This window comes from Triticum urartu, chromosome 7A (assembly GCF_056163025.1).
Source record: "Triticum urartu cultivar PI428250 chromosome 7A, HENAU_Tu73, whole genome shotgun sequence".
In the NCBI taxonomy this organism is placed as follows: Eukaryota; Viridiplantae; Streptophyta; class Magnoliopsida; order Poales; family Poaceae; genus Triticum; species Triticum urartu.
In genome coordinates, this window is record NC_141879.1 from 651,502,860 (window position 1) to 651,522,584 (window position 19,725).

At 44.7% G+C, this 19,725-nt stretch overlaps 1 protein-coding gene and 1 long non-coding RNA gene across 2 annotated transcripts; both read right to left on the bottom strand.

Annotated features, from left to right (window-relative positions):
- Positions 1–1,678: 1,678 nt before the first annotated feature.
- On the bottom strand, positions 1,679–6,892 carry LOC125520678 (SEC12-like protein 1). The gene is made up of 10 exons (XM_048685641.2): positions 6,553–6,892; positions 6,321–6,421; positions 4,180–4,312; positions 3,745–3,836; positions 3,426–3,525; positions 3,268–3,340; positions 3,068–3,188; positions 2,596–2,715; positions 2,412–2,482; positions 1,679–2,330 (listed from the first exon to the last, which is right to left on the bottom strand). Exons 1-10 carry the CDS (start codon positions 6,709–6,711, stop codon positions 2,188–2,190), a joined length of 1,113 nt encoding a protein of 370 aa, XP_048541598.1. The 5' UTR covers positions 6,712–6,892; the 3' UTR covers positions 1,679–2,187.
- An 8,485-nt stretch (positions 6,893–15,377) lies between these two features.
- On the bottom strand, positions 15,378–16,083 carry LOC147961076 (uncharacterized). Its single transcript, XR_015611261.1, has 3 exons — positions 15,975–16,083; positions 15,864–15,893; positions 15,378–15,486 (listed from the first exon to the last, which is right to left on the bottom strand). It is a non-coding gene; the product is annotated as an uncharacterized LOC147961076 (long non-coding RNA).
- Positions 16,084–19,725: the final 3,642 nt, after the last annotated feature.

The following is a 19,725-nucleotide window of genomic DNA, read 5'->3' on the forward strand; positions in this document are numbered from 1 at the left end:
TCGGCCTATATAAGACGTGCCCCAGCGCACTCGGCGACTCGTACTCTCTCGCCGTCGTCGTTCCTCCCTCTCCTCTCTCTCGCCGTCGTCGTTCCTCCCTCTCCTCTCTCTCGTCGTCTCCAGCACCCACGGCCGAGCGCTTCCCAGGCGACGGCGCGACAGCGAACGGCTTCGGACGCCGCCATCTTCACGAGAGCGAGGCTCGCCTCCTTTTCAAGGCCGAGTACCCAGTCCCGCCGGACATGCGGGTACCCGGGGCGTGGAGGATCAGCGCCGGCGGCGTGCCGGTGCCCCCGATACCCACCGGCGCGGCGCGGCGTGCGGAGATCGCACGCATCCGCTCGTCCCTGCCGCGTGCGGCGAGGGAGGGGCCACGGTACGTCCCCGACAGCCCGCTCTGGGAGCCCTACTTCCGCCGCCGTCACGCCGAGCAGCTCGAGGCCACCAACGGCGTCGAGCCCTCCGGCAGGCTCAACGCCGTCGGCCGGCGTCGGTGGTGGGGCGTGCCCGGGCGCACGTTGGAGGCCGTCCTCGAGTACATCGAGGGCGGCAACACACCGCGCCTCGAGTACCCCGCTCCCCCGTCCTTCACACGCCGCCGGGGAAGCTCCTGGACCCCGAGGCGCATGGAGACCGGGGGGTCCTCCTCCTCGTCCGGCGGCTCCCCCTGCCTCCACCTTCGCCCCGTCAAGCCGGAGCCCCAGGGCGCGCCTGTCAGCGCGCGCACCCGCCGCTCCGGCGTCCGCATCAGTGACAACGCCTCCCCCACCGGCCACTTCGTCCTCGTCGAGCCCAAGCCGGAGCCTAAGCCGGAGCCCGGCCTCCCCGTGGAGTACGAGGAGATAGCCCGGCGTGGCTTCTCCGACGAGGACGCCCTGCGGTGGGCGCGGGACGACTACCTCCGCGACGAGATGGTCCGGTAGCGCCGGGCACTGGAGGAGATCGCCGCCCGCAAGCGTGGGCGCGAGGACGAGCACGGCGTCGTGGTCCTCAGCGACGACGATGACGACGCCCCCGGACCGTCCAACCCGCCGCGCCAACCGGGGGAGGGATGCAGCAAGGACGGCGGAGGCGTCGGCGGGGGCGACGACGACGATGGCGGCGGTGACTACACGCGGTTCTACCGCCTCCTCGGCATGTAGAACCGCGTGGGCGGGCAGCGAGGGAGACGGCGGGGGTAGCCCACGGTAGTTTTTCCCTTTTTTGTAAAGTATGTTTAAATTTGAACGAACTCGTCGATGTTTGCGTTAAATTTGAGTCGTGTTTGCGTCGTATTTGACTTTTTTAAAAACCCGTGGGGGGCCGCGACTGGGGGGTATCACGCCCCCAGTGCGCGGTTTAGCGCCGGTGCGCCCCCAGGGGGCGATTTTTTGCCCCTCCTAGGGGGCCAACGGCTGGAGATGCCCTTAGTGTGAAGTCTCGTTCTCTGAGCTGATGATCGTCCAATGGCTCTGAGCGAAGGAGGAAAGAATTCCACCCGACGATTCATCTCGAAGGAAAGATCTGGCTTTAATTGGGGGATTGCAGCTTCTAAAGAAAAACAGCATGTGGTTTGAGCTGCAATAGTTCAGACAAAATGTCTGCACACTTGCCCGGCTGGCCAAGCCCGGGCACAAAACCCAGGAGACAATAGAGTGGTGTTTTTCATGGATGAACTAGGTGAGCACCAAACCAGAAGTAATTAAGATAAACTAGCATTACGGGTAGGCCACCAAAGGCATAGTACATTACAGACCAAGCGATCATAAGGATCAGAATTAAACGGGGTTCAAAGTGCAACAGACAATAGAAATAAAACTGCAACAAACTGGGTATATACCAGATAGCCACTATGGCGCTACATCATCAGCAGGGATGAAAAGACTCCAAGTCGACGGCGAGAAAACTTGTGTCGAGGAGTCGACTTCAGTTGGCGATCTTGAATGTCCCACTAACACTCGATGACATTCTCGAACTATTATCATTTACAGTGTCATTTTACAGTGTTCCCCCGATAAATACTGACGTCACCAGATAGATAGGCGCGCAACTGGATTGATACAACATTGACTACACTAATAAAGAAAGAAAGAGCTCTTGGTATGAATGAAATAAATAACACTGCAGTGCTGGATTGCTTGAAAGGGAATCATACTGGTGAACAGTTTCACCAGGAGTTTTGGTTTTCAGGAGACCGAGGAGGCTCGTTCAGAACTCTGCATGGCTTGGTAGGTCGATGACGTCCCGTCGGGGCGTTCCGCTCCAGAAGGAACCGGAGTTCTGGTAGAATACGTAGAACAGGATGGCTGATGCAAGGAAGAGCGCCAAGAGTATGAGCCAGATTTGCCATTCTGCAAAACAGAAAGAGTAACAGGTTGGTCAGTAAAGCCTATCACTTGAGTGCCAGACAGCAATTTGGCTTAGAAATATACCTTTCCAGTCAGCAGGCACATTCAGTCTTGTCAGCTCTGCTCCCCACTGTGGCGATGTGGAGATTACAACTCTGGAATATCAGTAGGCATGATGTAATTAATAGCGGAAACAAGGAGAAACTTCTGAAAATTTGTTCTTGCAATGGCTATTATTCCCAGTTCTTTATGATATATAAGTCCTTACCTTTCAGTAGGACAAAATTCAATTCCGCATATAGGGGAACCAAGATGGACCTTCTTGCTCCAGTGAGAAATCTCCATCTCCTTTACATCCACAACACAAAAATCACCATCGTGGCTTCCTCTGAAAGAAATACAGAAGCATGTCAGGTTTCAGAAGCGATGGAAGTCAAAGATGGTAACCGATACAAGGAAACAACCTATTAGCAAATAAAACAAAATGTCAGCTGATGCTGTCATTATTTATGTATTCAGCTTAATGGAAGGGGCAGTGTTCATGAACTTTTCAGGGCATGCAACACACTGAGCTTAACCTATATGATAGCCTGATAGCCCCTAACAACCAGAGTAAAGTACTCGACCAGACAGTAATAGGAGAACATAGAATACGACATTTTCCTAGGTTTGGTAAAGGAAATCTCACAACTGCAACACTGTATGAAAGAAAAAACACAAGGAGTATTTTATCCACTTACAAAGCCAGAAACTTCCCATCCAAGCTAACTGAAAGTGTGGAGACAGGTTTTGCCAGTAGTCTTTTATACCCAATTCTAGACCAATCACTTATGTTCCAAACAACAGTCACAGCTTTGCTACCTGTCCAATGATGAAAACATATCCAGTTAAACTGGGCAGATGCATACATTTATTTTCTTGACTTGGATAGAAAGCATACCTTTTGCAACTGTGCAAAACAGGAATGGTTTCATGCCATCCCTAGAAAAGCGGCAACACTCAATCTTCTCGTCCTGCATAGAAAAGGAAAAGCATCAGAGAATAAGTTTCTGACGTAGAAACAAGGAAACAGGAAATGTACAAACGTATAATATGTACCGAAGATCGAGTCAAGTTGACCAATGGTACCCCCTCATTTATCTTCCAAATTCTTGCAGTACCATCAGTAGACGATGAAACTAAAAACTCTGAATCTAAGCTACAAGAGAGAAGGCAACAGCCTAATATCAGTACATGCTGTTTACTGAATAAAGTGTAGAAAAGATAGCCAAGGACCATAACACTTGACTTGCATGTCTGGGATTAGCATTACATTATCAGTGTTTTTAGTTGAGATAATGCCAATGTACTTGTATGTGCTTACATCAAGTCTGTAGTTCATTCTGTTAAGGAAAAATACTCTTTGACTTGGCCTAACCTGATATCCATGTCTCTGAAGGATTTATGAGCGTTGGGTTCATCTAAGAGCACCTTCATGCTTGGCCAATGAAATATTCTTAGATGCCCATCCTAGAGTAGTACAAAAAAGATACTATTGAGAAAATTAAACGCAGTAGCCACATCTCCGAAAATTTAGCTACAAGAATAGTGCTATCAAAGAAAATGCATCGGCAAAGCAAACCACAAAAAATGAACAAGCTCCAAGAAATAGCATAAAGGAATGGAATCACGGTAACTATTAACGTTGAAAGCTTGCACAGCTAACAAATGTCATAGTTAAAAAAATACTCCCTCCGATCCAAAGTTGTACTTGGTGACTAAGGTGAGCGTCAATTAATTTGGATCGGAGGGAGTAGAAGAAAAATGAAACCAAGTAACAGAAAGGAGGCAATATCATAGTAAAATTTAATACCTCACCACCGATAGCAAATTTAGCACCATCTGTGCTGTAGGCAAGACATTTCTGCAGTCCAACAGATTCGATAGCTGGAGCTTTACTTTCAATAAAGCGAACGGTGAACTCTTCAAAAATCAGTTTAAATAGCCTGCAATTTTAACATTCTTTCGTTACAAAGTACTGGACTTCATGAAAGTAAGAAGAAAAGGAAAAACAGAAGGTAATAGTAAATCAGATTTAACAAAGAGAGAATATGTGTATTGCTCTCAGCCTCTCACGATAATTTTATCACAGCAATTAAGCTTACTTTGAGTTCATCAGAAAATATAACAAAAACAACAGTGCTAAAAATATCAGGAACCGCGAAATAAACCTGTACATCACCTGCAACTCACACAGGTATTGTCCCATGCATTTATGATTCTCATTACTTCTATGAATCTATAAATAACATCAGCTATTGAGAAATTCAAAGTGCAAGAAGTATCTTCTCTCAACAAGTCGCGAAGCATATGTTTGTTATTGTAATCCTGGTAACAGGAGGAGAAAGTTCTTGTTGGACACTACATTGCCTTGCATTGCACATTTGGACGGTTTCGTAGGTCTTCAGAACTTAATAAACATGTAGTGAACTAACACATCCAACAGAATCTAAATCCCTCAATTAATTTATAGTGGTTCTATTTAAGCTCTTCAGGTGTTTGGGAACATTGTACCACTGATATTGGTTTGCAGAGTATGTGCAAGGACAACTTGAATCAATACTGCCGATAGTAATCAATTTAACACTCTAATACTCCCTCCACCCAGATAAGGAAGCCGTATAAGACACTTTAGTCTCCAATGCAACACAACGACTAGATTTTTCATAATATACTAGCCATTAAAATAAGTGTTTACTAAATAAAATCATTTTGTTTACACAATCACATTAATATGGCAGGTAAATCACGGGCAAATATGTAGTAAGAGTGAGAGCATCTCCAGCCGCGCCCCCAAGACGCCCCCCAGGCCGATTTTTTAGCGCCGGCGCCGAAAAAACGGCCCAGTCGCGCCCCCAAGACGCCGAAATCCGCCGGATCGGCCCGTTTTCCGACCCGGCGTGCCCAGGCCGAACCTGGCGCACTGGGGGGCGCTTGGGGGCGCCGGCGGAAGGGAAAATCGCTCGGGTCCCCACTGTCAGGCGAAAAGTCACACTGATTCGCCCCGTTTTCTCCTCTCCTTCCCCGACACCTTGCTGATCCCGACGTCGCCAGCCACCTCTCCGCCGCCGCCGCCGCTATCTCGCCATTCCTCGATTTGGCGTGCTCCAATCTCGATTTGTTGTTGTCCGGTACCCCGCTAAGACTTGGTTGAAAGATCAAATGTGGGAGATCATGACTTGTTGTGTCATTTTGCACAACATGATCATTGAGAGTGAGCAGGAAGAGCCAGTGTTTGACACTGAACCATATTACAGGCAGGGTCCTCTTGCCCAAGTGGATCACCAGCTCCCTGCAACATGGACGGCCTTCCTCAACATGCGCCAGGAGATCCGAGACCCACAGGTGCATCATCAGCTGCAGCAGGATCTAGTGGAGCACCTATGGAGGCTCAAGGGCAACGCCTAGCTGGACGTGCAATGAAATATGAGTGTTTTTATTATTTGTGATGATTTTATTGATGATTTTATTTGAATGAGCGCTGAAACACGTCGAGCATGGGCCGTTTTGCGCCGGAAATTGGGCCAATCCAGCGCCGAAAATAGGCTGAAAGCGCCGATACTGGGCCGATATCGGCGCCTGGGGGCGACCTAGGGGGGCGGCGGCTGGGAACGCACTAGCACCCAAGCCTAAAATAGCGCCGGCTCGCCACCAAGCGGCGGTTTTCGGCGCGTCTTGGGGGCGCAACGGCTGGAGATGCTCTAATAAAGATAAAATAAATAAAGTGCAGCGGCCTTCCAGTTTTAGCTTCAATTCACACAAACACACGTGGCTCTAGAGCACCAAGCCAGTTTCCTTCTCTAGATTGCCATGACCACACGATAATCCAAATATCTAATTAGCCTTGCCACAAATTGTAACACAGACCTTCAGATCAGCTCGATTCAGCACTATCCAAACTAGGGAGCAGGGCACAGACAGCGCAGGCAGAGAGAAACAGAGTCGTGCACGCACCTGCACCCCTTGGCCGTGGCACACACGAGCTCGTCGCCGGTGGGGTGCACCGCGACGGCGAGCGGCGCGTCGCCTGGGTCCTCCCCGAGCACAATCCTCGCCTGCAGCGCAAAACCCAAAACCCAAAGAGGGAAAGAGGGCACACACAGGTCAACGGTCAACCACGGTCCAATCTGAAGCCGAACCAAAATCGAGGCAAAAAAAGGGCCGCCGGGCGGCGACGGCGACGCACCAGGGGCTCCTCGGAGAGCGAGCAGCTCCCGGAGTCGAAGCCGAGGACCTCCAGGGCCGGCGGGGAGGGCCGGCCGTGCACCGCGAAGACGCGGGTGGCCTTGTCCTCCCGGCGCCGGATCCACGCCGCGCAGGCCACCTTCCCGCCGCCGCCTGCCATGGGGTACTCTGCTCGCTGGTGGGCGTGCTGGGAGGTGGGAGCTATGGGGTCCGTACGAGATGGCTTCAAATTGGGAGATTTTGTGGGGGGGTTAAAAGGGGAGGGACGGGGAGTGGTGGGGATGGACGACGGAGGAGGGAGGCGCCGATCAGGAGGAAATCGTTTTGTTATGCGGGGGTTGGAGGATTATCCGTGGCCCCCCAAAGGGATATGCTCTCGGTTATCCGTTGACATTTTGTGGTCCACGCAGCCTGGGGCCATCTCATGTTTATACTTCTCCATTACAATACATTGCAATCAAGGGTTTGGTGTTGTTGGCTTCAATGATTTGGGAGAGCATTTGAGTAATGGTTGACTTTGTGCAAAAATAGTATGTGTTGACCTGGAGCTGAAAGGGAAGGCTAAGGGCATCACCAATGGTGGCCCGCAGATTTTCTCCCGCATCTGTCCGCGCATGGGGGATCATTCCGCGGACACGGATGCGGGAGGTCGCCGTCCAACTCTACCCGCATATATTTGACCTTTCTCATTTTTTTAAGCCCGCACGTTCAAATAACCGCTTACATATAGTTTAGACATTGAAATAGCTGCATACATAGAGTGCGGAGGTTCAAATAGCCTCATGAAGCAGTAGTTCAAATTTTAAAATGTTACATTCCAATATTGTTGTTCCCTTTAACCGTCCACTGATACTTAATCAGATTTTTCTACAGTTGCTCGTGAGTTGGTCGATACTGAATTTGTTCATGCATTTGAATAAACTCTTCAAATGTGGTCAGATTCTGATTTGGAAGGTTGATAGGCAGGGCCGGGCCCATAGTGGTGCTGAATCTGCGGCCCGCATAGGGCCCATAATTTTTGAGGTGGGGAGGGGACAAAAAAATTATATAGGCCTAGTATTTCTGAGAAAATAAACCTAGGCGCTGTCACAGTGGGCCGTTGTGCGCTGGAGCTCGGGCTGAATCGAGGCAATCGAGCGCTGGTGCTTCTTGCTTGCTCGATCTTTCTCATGAAAAATAAATTGCTCAATCTGCGATCTATTGATGGAAACAAGATCGTCTCATCGCCTTCGCCTCAATAGATCGATCGGATTCAGGCCGCTGTCGTTGTTGCCTTCGCTTCCTCTCCCAAATTTCAGACTCGTCGCCTTGTCGCCTCACCGGATCGATCCGTGACCAAGTCCAATCTCCAGGTGCTTAGTGAGTCCTTGTTTTCGATTAACTTCGGTTCCTACTCCTAATTCCTAATTTTCTAATTAATTTTGGCAGGGATCGTTACTTCCTTAGAGATCGGCCATTACTTCCTTGGTAGAAAGAAGTTTTTCTAAACTGAAGCTATTGAAGTTCTATATGTGTACTACTATGACACAACAAAGACTCAATGATTTGGCCACAATAGCACTTGAGAATGAAGTGTTGGAAAAAGACTGATTATGATGATATCATTTAAGATTTCATTTCAAAGAATACTAAAAGAATAATGTTCTTCAAATAAATAGCAACCGGGAGTTGAATAGGTATGATTTTTTATATGTCCAATTGTTATGTAAGACATTATATTATATACATTATAATTTTTTCTGTGAGATATATATATACATTATAATTGCTCATTTTCTATAAGATCCGATCTCTAATGAAGCAATGATTTTTTTATGAGATAGGGCCTCATTTCTTAGTTTCGCACAGGCCCCTGATTTAGCTGGCCCAGCCCTGTCGACAGGATCACCCATGTTCTTAAATTTCAGAGTTGCGCAGCATCCTCACCCTCATCCTCGATGATCATGTTGTGCATGATCACACGGCATGTCATCGGCTCCCACAAGTTATTCGGATCTCAATGTTTAGCAAGTCCACAAACAACTGCAATACGGGTCCGCAGAACTTCAAATGCCCTCTCAACATCCTTTCTAGTTGCTTCTTGTCTTTGGGCAAAGTGAGACTTCTTATGGCGAACTAGGTCAGAGATGGTGCTGACAAAGGTAACCTATCGCCAATCAAATAGTATTCCATGATGTACTCATGTCCATTGACAGTGTACCGGCAAAGAGGAGCTCTTCAATGATTTTGGAGAGTATTTGAGTATTGATTGACTCTGTGCAAAGATAAGTATTGGTTGACCTGCAGCTGAAACGGAAGGCTAAGGTGTCGTTTTAGGGATGTCTGGTAGACTGCAGGAATTCAGCCATGCTGCATGAGGCAAACGAGTTAGGTTGACCGGGGTCTGATTAAGAAAAAAAAGGATGCAAACAAGGCGTAAGCATGTAGTTTGGTCCCCTGTGTGATGGTTGGTGGGGTTTGATCGCATGCATGGTGTATTGTTTGTTTGTTACGGTTTCTCGCATGTGCTCTGAGAGGAGGATGCAGCTTGGCATGGAAAAGGAGAGAATTTTCCCCACCTCCTGTTCCACGCGAGCCTGCATTAGTGGAAAAGTTCGATTCGGACATTCCTCCTCAGCCAGGCATGGTGGTGCTTTAAATAGTGTGTGATGGAGGAATACGATGCAACACAGGCAAGCAAATACCGTGTGAAGCAAAAGATTCCTTTCACAAGTAGTCTGCCTACCAACGTGCATACTACAACCTCCTAGGTTTCACAGGATTCTCCAGGGATCCCAGCCTATACCCCGGGCCAAGAAACCACGAATCAAGTTAGCCCTGGATGATCCACCGATGCATTTGGAGGCCCATGAGACAGGGGTAACCCCGCCCTTTCCGTGGCCTTTCCCCGGGAGAGCCTTCCATGCGTGCAGAGGTCAGGGAGGAAATCCATGCTCGCTCGGTCTCGTGAACGAGAGGTGACGGCGATAGGATCCAAGAACAACACTCTGCCCTCCTCTATTCAGCCATCTGACCAGCAACTGGAAACAATGCACTCCCTCCCTACACCTCCATGCTTTGCCTCTCCGATGGGAGCGATGATGACAGGGGTCGTCATCCTCCCCCTTCCCAAATATCGTCTCCGCCACGAACCTTCACTCACCTCTGGTGAAGACGACAACCAAGAGATCACCCTCCTCTTTCACCAAGGTTATCCTCTCCTCCTCCACTCCCACTCACCATTTTTCTTCTCGGTGATGCCTTCCCCGCTACATGCACTAATGAGTTCCTGTACATATCGAAGAACCTCCTCCTCCGTCTGAAGTTTGTATCACAAGTTAGCAGCTGTATTGAAGAGCATCGAAGGTTTTGCAGTGCATCTAACTATCCTGACCTCACAAGTGAGCAAAACCACCTTTACCTCCTTAAGATGCTAATCTATAAGCGCAATGTTCTAGTATATTCTGAAGAGGGCAAATTTGTTTGTGGGTGGGTTCATTCAAGGAGGTAGGATTGATGCATTTGTGTTGGATATATTATTAAGAGGGCAAATGTATTTCATGCTTTGTCATTGCCTTTTGAATAGAAATAATTTTGGCACCTACTATTTTGGATCAGACTAGTCTTAGTGATAGCAACTGAAAGATGCACTTCAATGTGCTATATGCTTGTAGTTTAATATCATTTGATGTGGTTGATCTACTGTGTCTCTGTTTGAGAAATTGTGTGTACTTTAACATCTGTTTCTAAGCCTTGTAAAAAAATTCTTGTGTGTAAACAATTCATCTTATATTTGCTTGTTTTGCAGTACATCACTCTTTGTCATATAGTTTCTTATCCTCTACTAACTAGGGATTATATACCAGATCTTTCCTGAATTTGAACCAGGACATCTATGAGAACTATAGCCTAAATATGAAATTATGACGTCGCATGAATTTGAACTACATTACTTGTTGAATGACTAAAATACCAATAGTGTGTTCGATTTGCCTGGTTGGCGAGTGATCATTGATATCTAGTAGGTGTTGATTTGTGGGTGTACTTTATTTAGTTATCTATGTATCTCACTAGTGAAAGACCAAATCCCAGTGCCAGTTACGGTATTGTGTTTGTTCTCTTACTGTTATGATCTTGCCCTTGTGTTGAGCTAGGAACGGAATCAATTTGTATCTTCCGTATGTTAAACTGGCCAATTTTTGTATCATAAACCGATAAATATTTGAGCGTGTGTCAAATTTAGGTGCTCTAACAATAGAGGTGTTTCTTTATCCGAAGACGATGTATTCAATTGTTGGGTGCCTTTTGATTTGCTGGTCATTGAGAATATTTGACTCGGAGCAACAAAGGTATGTGACACAGTCATCCCTTTGACATGGTCACTGAGGAAGCTTAAATTCTAGAGAGAAAAAACTACCCGATCTTAATTATGTGTTTGTTATGTTATAGCTATGCAAAATGTTCTTAATTCTGTTTATACACATTGCAATCTATGCAGAATGTTCTTTGTGATTGATTAACTCTTGTGTTGTTATTTTTCTGTGCCTAGTATTGCAGAGGTCTTATTTTAGTCTATGAAAAAATTGCTGCCCTTAATTATGTACTTAGATGTAAGAATATCATTACCTTTATATTTACTCATGAGCTTCCGAGGCTCGTAGCTATTGGTTCTTTGTAGTCATAACAAATATGGTATTATTATTGCTTTAGTATTTTCTATTGCATTATACACTTCCTAGTTATTATTATTGTAACAATTTTGTTTTATTGTGTAGTAGCGATGCATTCTAGGAGGGATACGATTATTGAGATTATCTTGCAAGAGCAAGAAGAAGACGATGAAATATTCTTCATTTTGGTCCATGCTCTATATTCTTGTCTTTACAAGGACAAGCAACAAGTACATACATCATCTCTATCCCGTGCTGCAGAAGTTAAGGAAATATTAGAAGGGCATGAGAGTTGGTATCGGGTTGAGTTTTAGGTGGACCCTGAGATTTTTACGGCTATCTCAGATTATTTTTGTACATGATTTCGCACAATGCTAGTAATCAATATCAACAAAAATACTTCAAACACATCACTGAAACAATTCATAGGAAGATAAACAAACTTATCGTCTTAATTCCAACTCCAGCCTAAAGATTTATAAATATTCCAAGTTCGCTCCAGCCCCACCCAAAGATCATGCCCTTTATTTTCAGGTGAAACTTCACACACATCTCCACATCTATGTGATTTTCCAAAACTTCTCCACATAGATTACCAAACCTACCAAATTTGTTGTTTCTTCTTCAACGTGCAGAACTTCATTGGTGTTATATATGGAACCCATACACTAAGCACTGTTGTTGAAGGTAAGGCTCCCGCAATAAGGAATAGGAAAGTAATCATCTCACAAATTTTGTTGGTTCACATTTATATCATGTGGGTGGGAAGGGTCTGCATCAGATGCAGGAGTTCCTGAGCCTGCTATTAGTAAGGGGTTTCATGTGCCAACTATAATTTTTTATCCCGTAGATTATGGATATACAAACACACCTTCTTTTCTCGACCCATATCGACAAGTTAGGTATCACCTATGTGAATTTAGGAGGAGGCGCTCATCTTTGACGGGCTATGCTGACCATAACGAGTTGTTCAACCATCACCATGCTGTTATCTGGAACCATATTGAAAGAGGCATTTGTGTTCTCAAAAAATGGTTCCCTATCTTAAGAGTGGGCAATCAATATTGTATAGAGTCGTAAATCAAGATTCCGGTGTCTTGTGTTGTATTCTTTAACATCATTAAAGCTCATAGTGATGATGAGGCATGGCTGGATCACCAACCATTGTTAATTCCACCAACAACATATGTTGATGTTCTAGAGGGAGACGATGTCAACCAACATCATCACATGAGTCAAACAATGGAAAGATTCTCAGAGATTATATTGCAATGCAAATGTGGGTTGATTATAACAACTAGTTGGACATGAATTTTTATTCTTATTTTATTTTATTTTCATCTTTTTTGGTGAAGTAGTGGTAGAGAGAAATTGAACTACTACCATTTGTTGGTTGAGCGAGGTCTTATAGATATATTGCTTGACCACCACAGTCCCATCTATAGAGGTCAAAATGATTGGATGGCTAAAGGCTGGATTAGCATTGCAAATAAGTTCACTCATAAGTTTCCACTAGCTAATTTCACAAAGCAGCAAATCCAAGACAAAGATAACGATTTGTAAGGAAACTACAGGGCAGTGCGAGATGCTAGGAAGCAAAGTGGAACAAGATGGGATGATAAACTTTGGATGATTATTGTTAAACTAGAATTATGGGATAAACTTATCAAGGCTAGCTCTCTTCTTCTTATGCAGTTTGTGCAACTCATTGATCCTAATAATAATTTGTTCTTGCATTTAATAGGAGCATCCTGAAGGAAATATGCCCTAGAGGCAATAATAAAGTTGTTATTTATATTTCCTTATATCATGGTAAATGTTTTTTATTCATGCTATAATTGTATTAACCGGAAACTTGATACATGTGTGGATACATAGACAAAACACAGTGTCCATAGTATGCCTCTACTAGACTAGCTCGTTAATCAAAGATGGTTAAGTTTCCTAACCATAGACATGTATTGTCATTTGATGAACGGGATCACATCATTAAGAGAATGATGTGATGTACAAGACCCATCCGTTAGCTTAGCATAATGATCGTTAAGTTTTATTGCTATTGATTTCTTCATGACTTATACATATTCATTTGACTATGAGATTATGCAACTCCCGAATACCAGAGTGTCGGTGGGAAACGACACCTATGAGATCACAAGAATCCCTACTACGGTTGCCAGGGCGCGGGGTCGTGAGAAGAGCAGGATTAACAGTCAGCACAAAGATCGTTTACCTAGGTTCAGGCCGCGAGGATGCATAAAACCCTAGTCCTGCTTTGGTAGATGTATTGAGTGTCACTACAAAAAAATACACTTCCGTGATGATACATGTTTGTCACAGTAGGTCGCTTTTTTGTCATGCATGTACATCCATGACAAATTTATGACAGAATCAAGATAGTCATACCTATGTTGTCGTAGAAGTGTTCCATGACATTACCAAAATTATCATCACGGAAGTGTCCACTTCCATGACAATAAATCGCGTGTCACAGAAGTGCTTTCGTCAAGGGTGACCGACACGTGGCATCCACCGTAACGGAACACCGTTAAGCTATCGGGTCGGGTTTTGGATCCGATAACCCGTTAACAGCCCCGACCAATGGGGATTTTCTACGTGTAAAATCATCATTGGCTAGAGGAAACACGGGTCGGCTCATCGTTGGGACAGATGTCATCCACTCACTGGATAGTAGGCGCCCATGATACGTCGACATGTGGCATGGCCCAACAGTGGCCCATTCCTGTGAAAAGGCCGGCCCATTTGACTTGGTCAAAAGTTGGCGGGCCGGCCCATGGAAAGCCTATTAATGGCCTGTTCGCATATAGCCCATTTACAGCCCGCTAACCCAAGGCCCGTTACGCCCTATCCGAATTAGGCCCAGTAGCGTCATCTGGGCCATCCAATATGATTCTAGCCCGTTTTCACTTTTGGCCTATGTATAGCCCATGACGTCTTTCGGCCCATATGAGGCCCTTTGTAACTCTTGGCCCATTAGCGGCCCGTGCTGAAACTGGCCAGTAATGAATAGTGTATCACTTTACACCCATTAACGGCCCGTGGTGAAACTGGCCCGTAATGAACAGTGTATCACTTTATACCCATTAACGGCCCGTTATTCCGTTGGGCCGTCTCCAGCCCATGTTATATTTCGGCCTTCTCATAGCCCATTTATTCTTGGACTCATTTCTAGCATTCGTTTACTTACAGCCCTGTTACTGTCATTTTCTGCTTGTGGGCCAAATTCAGCCCGTGGTTACAGTCGGCCCGTTTGTGGCCTGTTAATACGTTGGGCCGTTTTCATAGCGTCATCAAATATGGCCTATTAGCGATGACCCATTATGGTCGGCCCATGAACGGGCGATTCCAACTCTAGCCCGTTTACGGCCAGAATGCGGTCTGTTTGGCCCATGTTTGGCCAATCGATCATACGGCCCGTATAAGGCCAATTGATGATATGGCCCGTAGAAGGCCCATTGATGATACGGCCCGTAGAAGGCCCACTGTTTCTACAGCCCATAGAAGGCCCACTGTTTCTACGGCCCGTAGGAGGCCCAGTGTCACTATAGTAAATATTAGCCCATGGTTATTGTGGCCTAGTTTTAAAAAATAGGTTATTGCAGCCACTAGCAAACCGTAGAAAAAGAACTGCACTGACTATAAGCAAACAAATAAACAAGACAACAAGGAAATAAATAAGCAAGCAACTTATACTAGGCTATCACGGCTATTACACATATTACATCCACTGGGCATCAAAGTTCGCCACCAGTGCAAATATAGGGAACACAGCAGCATATAAACGCCGCAGCAAAACAAGTCCAGAACTGAAACCACTTCAGAAGAGCTCAAGAAACAATATCCTGGGTACCCATAATGCTGGCAAGATGCTTAGCAAGCTTATTAAGTTTCTCTTGTTTGGCGCTTAAGTCCTCCAGTGCTTGCTGTTGCACCAGAAAGTATGCATCTGAATTCTGCAGAGACTTCCTCAGTCCTTCGGCTTCCTGTCGCATAACATCTGATCGATGTCTTTCAACTTGAAGTTGAGACTCAAGAAGCCGAACTGATTCAGGCAATGAGTTCGAAGAGCTGGTGCCAGCAGTGGTAGCCAGTAACTCGAACACTACATCAAGACAGGACTTTGGGGTTGTCTCAGTGTCTTCAATATGGTTTTTACCAGCTTTCTTGGAGACCAACAGGGATGTCTCACTATCTTGAACCTTATCTGCATTACTTCCTTTACCATTGCATAACAGGGTACTCTTCTCCAATATTTTATCCGCGTTCTAAAAGAGAAACAAACAAACACATCTCAGGTTTACAATGTAGTATATGAAACTCATTTTGGTAAACCAGTTCAGTAGTAAGGTGGACAGGATAACAACATGAAACAAACATATATCTATGTAGTATGGTCACTGTATGGTTTATATCATTCTAGTTTATGTTGCCAAATCAAGATAGATACAGTTTGAATCATATCTATTTAAGACAAAGCAGCATAGACAGAATATAAGTGTGGGAAACTACACAACAATAACAAAACTTGTAATGTGCATGGCATGAGAACATAACTGTTTATTCAATTGAAACTGAAATCAACATAGAGCAAGTTACAACAGCAAACAGCCAAACACGTTGAAGAAACAGGTTTAAAACATACCTGTTGCGCCATTGGAGTTTCAATTGCATCCTTCAAACTGAAATTAGTTGGTATTAGTAAATACAGTGATGCAAGAGCAAAGTAGTATGAACCATAGCTATGAAACCTGACCTGAGAACAATTCTTCTTCTGCTTTAAGCGTTGACTTCAGGTTCGGAGTGGTGGTCCTCGTGATTTGGGCACTGCAGTTGCCTTACTAACTGCTCGTGTTTGGGTGCTCTGTGGTGGAGACGGTGCTGTGTCAACGGGAACTGGGTGTCTATCTGCTGGGGTTGGGGTTAGAAGGGGTGTAGTTGGTTCTCTGTCCAACTGGGTAGGGGTACAATCTACATGAGTGTGGGTTATGTGTGGTGGGGCTGGTTCTTGGGCAAGTACAACCGTGGTTTTATCTGCATCGACAGGTAGCACGATCTTTTCTGAAGACCGTGTTTTTACTCCCACAGATACTGCCATCACTCCCTCCAATTGAAATGGCTGATAAACAAGAAAAGTAATTGAATGTACAGACATTGTAAGATAGACAGGTGCAATGGATAGTAGGGAAGAAAACAGGGCATGAAATAATTCACATTTATGTTGTCTAAGCAAACAGAATAGTAGGGCATAATTTCACATATATGATGGCTAATTAAATAGGATAGCATGACACAATTTCACATGTATGATGGCTAACTAAACAGGATAGAATGACATACTTCAAAATATGATGACTATGTAAACAGGATGACATGATATAACTATATGATGTGTCTATTAAAGTGGTTGGCATGCCATAAATCACAAACATGTCGTTGATGGAAACATGATGGCATGATATAATTCACGGATAGAATGACATAATTTAAATAGGATGACTATGTAAACAGGATGAGATGATATAACTATATTATGTCTTTAGAAAATGGGTTGGCATGCCATAATTCAGATACATGATGTCTATGTAAACATCATGGCATGACATAATTCCAATATATGATTTATATACTAAGGAAGTGAGCAGAGGGCAATCGCATATATGATGTGTCAACTAAGGAGATGGCATTCAATATTGTGTATATGATGTAAAAACTAAGCATTGCAATACAACATATGCATTATATGAGTAATATAACCCTGCCAAGTTTGAGCATACACCTTAGGGGGATAATAGGACTGGTCATCTGCCTCTGAATCCTCCTCTGAAGAGCTATCTGTAACCAGCAAGATATCTGCTTCAGCAAGTAGCATTGTCTGCTCTGAAGACCTTGTTTTCACTCCAGATTTCTCCATCACCAATTCAAATGGCTGATGCACAGGAAGAGCAGTTGAATATACAAACATTGTCGACAAAAGCAATGAGAAATACAAAAAAAGGACGACATGATATAATTCACATATATGACGCTTGCCTAAACAACATGGCATTGCGTAATTCACATACATAATGCCTTGCAACAAGATAACAATGCATAATTCACATATATAATGTCTTGCAACAAGATGGCATTGCATAATTCACATATATGGTAATTAGACACTAAACAGGTGGCATTGACACAAAGCATGTCTAAACTAAGCAAATGACATAGCAATGCAAGATACCATACGCACGGTATGAGCAACATAACCCTGCCAAGTTAGGGCATGCACCTCGGGGGGGGGGGAGGGGAATATGACTGGTCATCTGTCTCTGAATCCTCCTCTGAGGAGCTATTGGTAACCAGCAAGACATGCGCTTCGTCAGATAGCATTGTCTACACTGAAGACCTTGTTTCTGCTCCAGATTTTTCCATGACCGTGTCAAATGGCTGATGCACAAGAAGAGTAATTGAATGTACTAAAATTGTTGACAAATTTAACACGTAATAAAAAATGATGGCATGATATAATTCACATATAAGATGACTGTCTAACCAGGGTGGCATTGCAAAATTCACATATATGATGCCTGGCTAGACAAGATGGCATTGCATGATTCACATATACGATAAAGAAACTAAACAGATGGCATTGACACAAAGCATGTCTAAACTAAGCAGATGACATCTTTAATGTATACAGTAAGCAATGCAAGGCACCATATGCATGATATTACCAACATCAACATGCCAAGTTAGAGCGAAGACTTCATGGGGTAAATAGGAGTGGTCTTCTCCTTCTGAATCCCCCTCACAACAGTTATCTTCCTCTTGATTACGATCTGAAATGGGTGGAGGGGGGCTGCCTTTGCACCCACCATGGAACGACGTCTGCATGAAATTTTATTGCCACGCAAGGCTCGTCTCTTTTGCTTTACATGATCAGTTCCATTGTGTACAATAACTAGCATGCATAGGAATAAAACATAGTGAGATTATGTAAGGAGTGCATGCACAAATCCAGAGTGATGGTAGCAAACTGTGGATAGACCCAAAACCAATGATAGCAGGCAGATAACAGCTTTAGTTAAAAAATACAGATAATGGCTCCTTTAATGTTTATTTGCACCCAACATGAAACTCATAGTAGACACCGGAGATTAACCAGATAGTAGACAGATAGTACTGATTGCTGCCCCAATATGTACCCCACAACCATTTAAAAACTCAAGTTTCAACATTAGTTTGGACCTGACTAGGAGTCTAATAGGTGAACACGACGATAATGTAGCATGTCATCATATTAAGCAACGCATAACGTAAGCAGACACGGAAGAGTGCGACCTCTCTTGCGGACCCGTGTAGTCCTCAAGGTCATCTGCTTAGTTGATGATGGTAATGCAGTTGCCGTGGCTGCCGGCGGCGGGGAAGAAGATCTGAAGCGGTGAAAGACGGTCTGCAGAGCGGATCCCTACTGTGGTGAACCCTTCTGTCATTGGAGGAGCTGAGCTGGGGTTGAACACAACGCCGCAGGAGCAGGACAAACCATACAAGGTTTTCTTTGACACATATCTGTAACAGAAGTAATTGAGTAATGGCTTGTTTGAATTTGAGGATTCTAACAATGTAGGGATAGGAAATAGACAGGAATAGGATAGGAATGCACGTGCAAAATAGAGAATTTAAAAATACAGGATTTCTGCCAATCTGGGTGTTTGATTCACAACAATTGGAAGATCACGGGATGCAAAAAAGCATGGTGAGATTAAGTCAAACCACAAGAAAATGTACGGTTATAATACTATTATGCTACTATCTCTTAGTCTTGTGCTTGATGAATAGGAATATGAAAAGGAGGAGAAGTGGAAATTAGAATTCCTATGGTTTTTCTTTCAAGGAGACACTAAAGGAACAAATCCTACAGTTTTTCTTTGCTCCATTCCTTTCACCAAATTCATGAAAAGTAGTACCATAGGAAACTTTCCAATTCCGATGTTTTTCATTCACTTTTCCTTTCAAGCACTGGCGATTCTAGTAGGCAGGCTTGAGCACGGAAAATCCTACACTAAAAAAATGTATTTGTGCTACTTCTATTACTTTGGACCCAGGCCACTGCCATACTAGCTCAACTCCCAGGCCCATCGACAAATGCAAAGCTCAAACGCGCAGAGATAAATAATGATGGCGTTCAAGAGAGTCCATCACGGATAGCTAAGTTTCCTGGTACCTTACTGCTTGTCATATAGTAGGATAAAATAATCGTATTTCCCATTACTACGAGTGCTTAGTGGATAATATATATAACATGTAGAGTAAAAAAGAGATGCAACAAGTGTACAACCTCTTTAGTGAAGCCATGTCGATCTCAGTGTGATTGGGTTGGCCGGTGAGGATGCTCCGGCTGACTTGGCTGTCGGAGGAGGGGAAGAAGATCTTAGGCATCTGGAGATGGAGCCCGAGGTACTGCTCCGCTGTGATGGAGGGTTTCGTCGTTGGAGCAGCTCCGATGAGTTGTACGACACCGA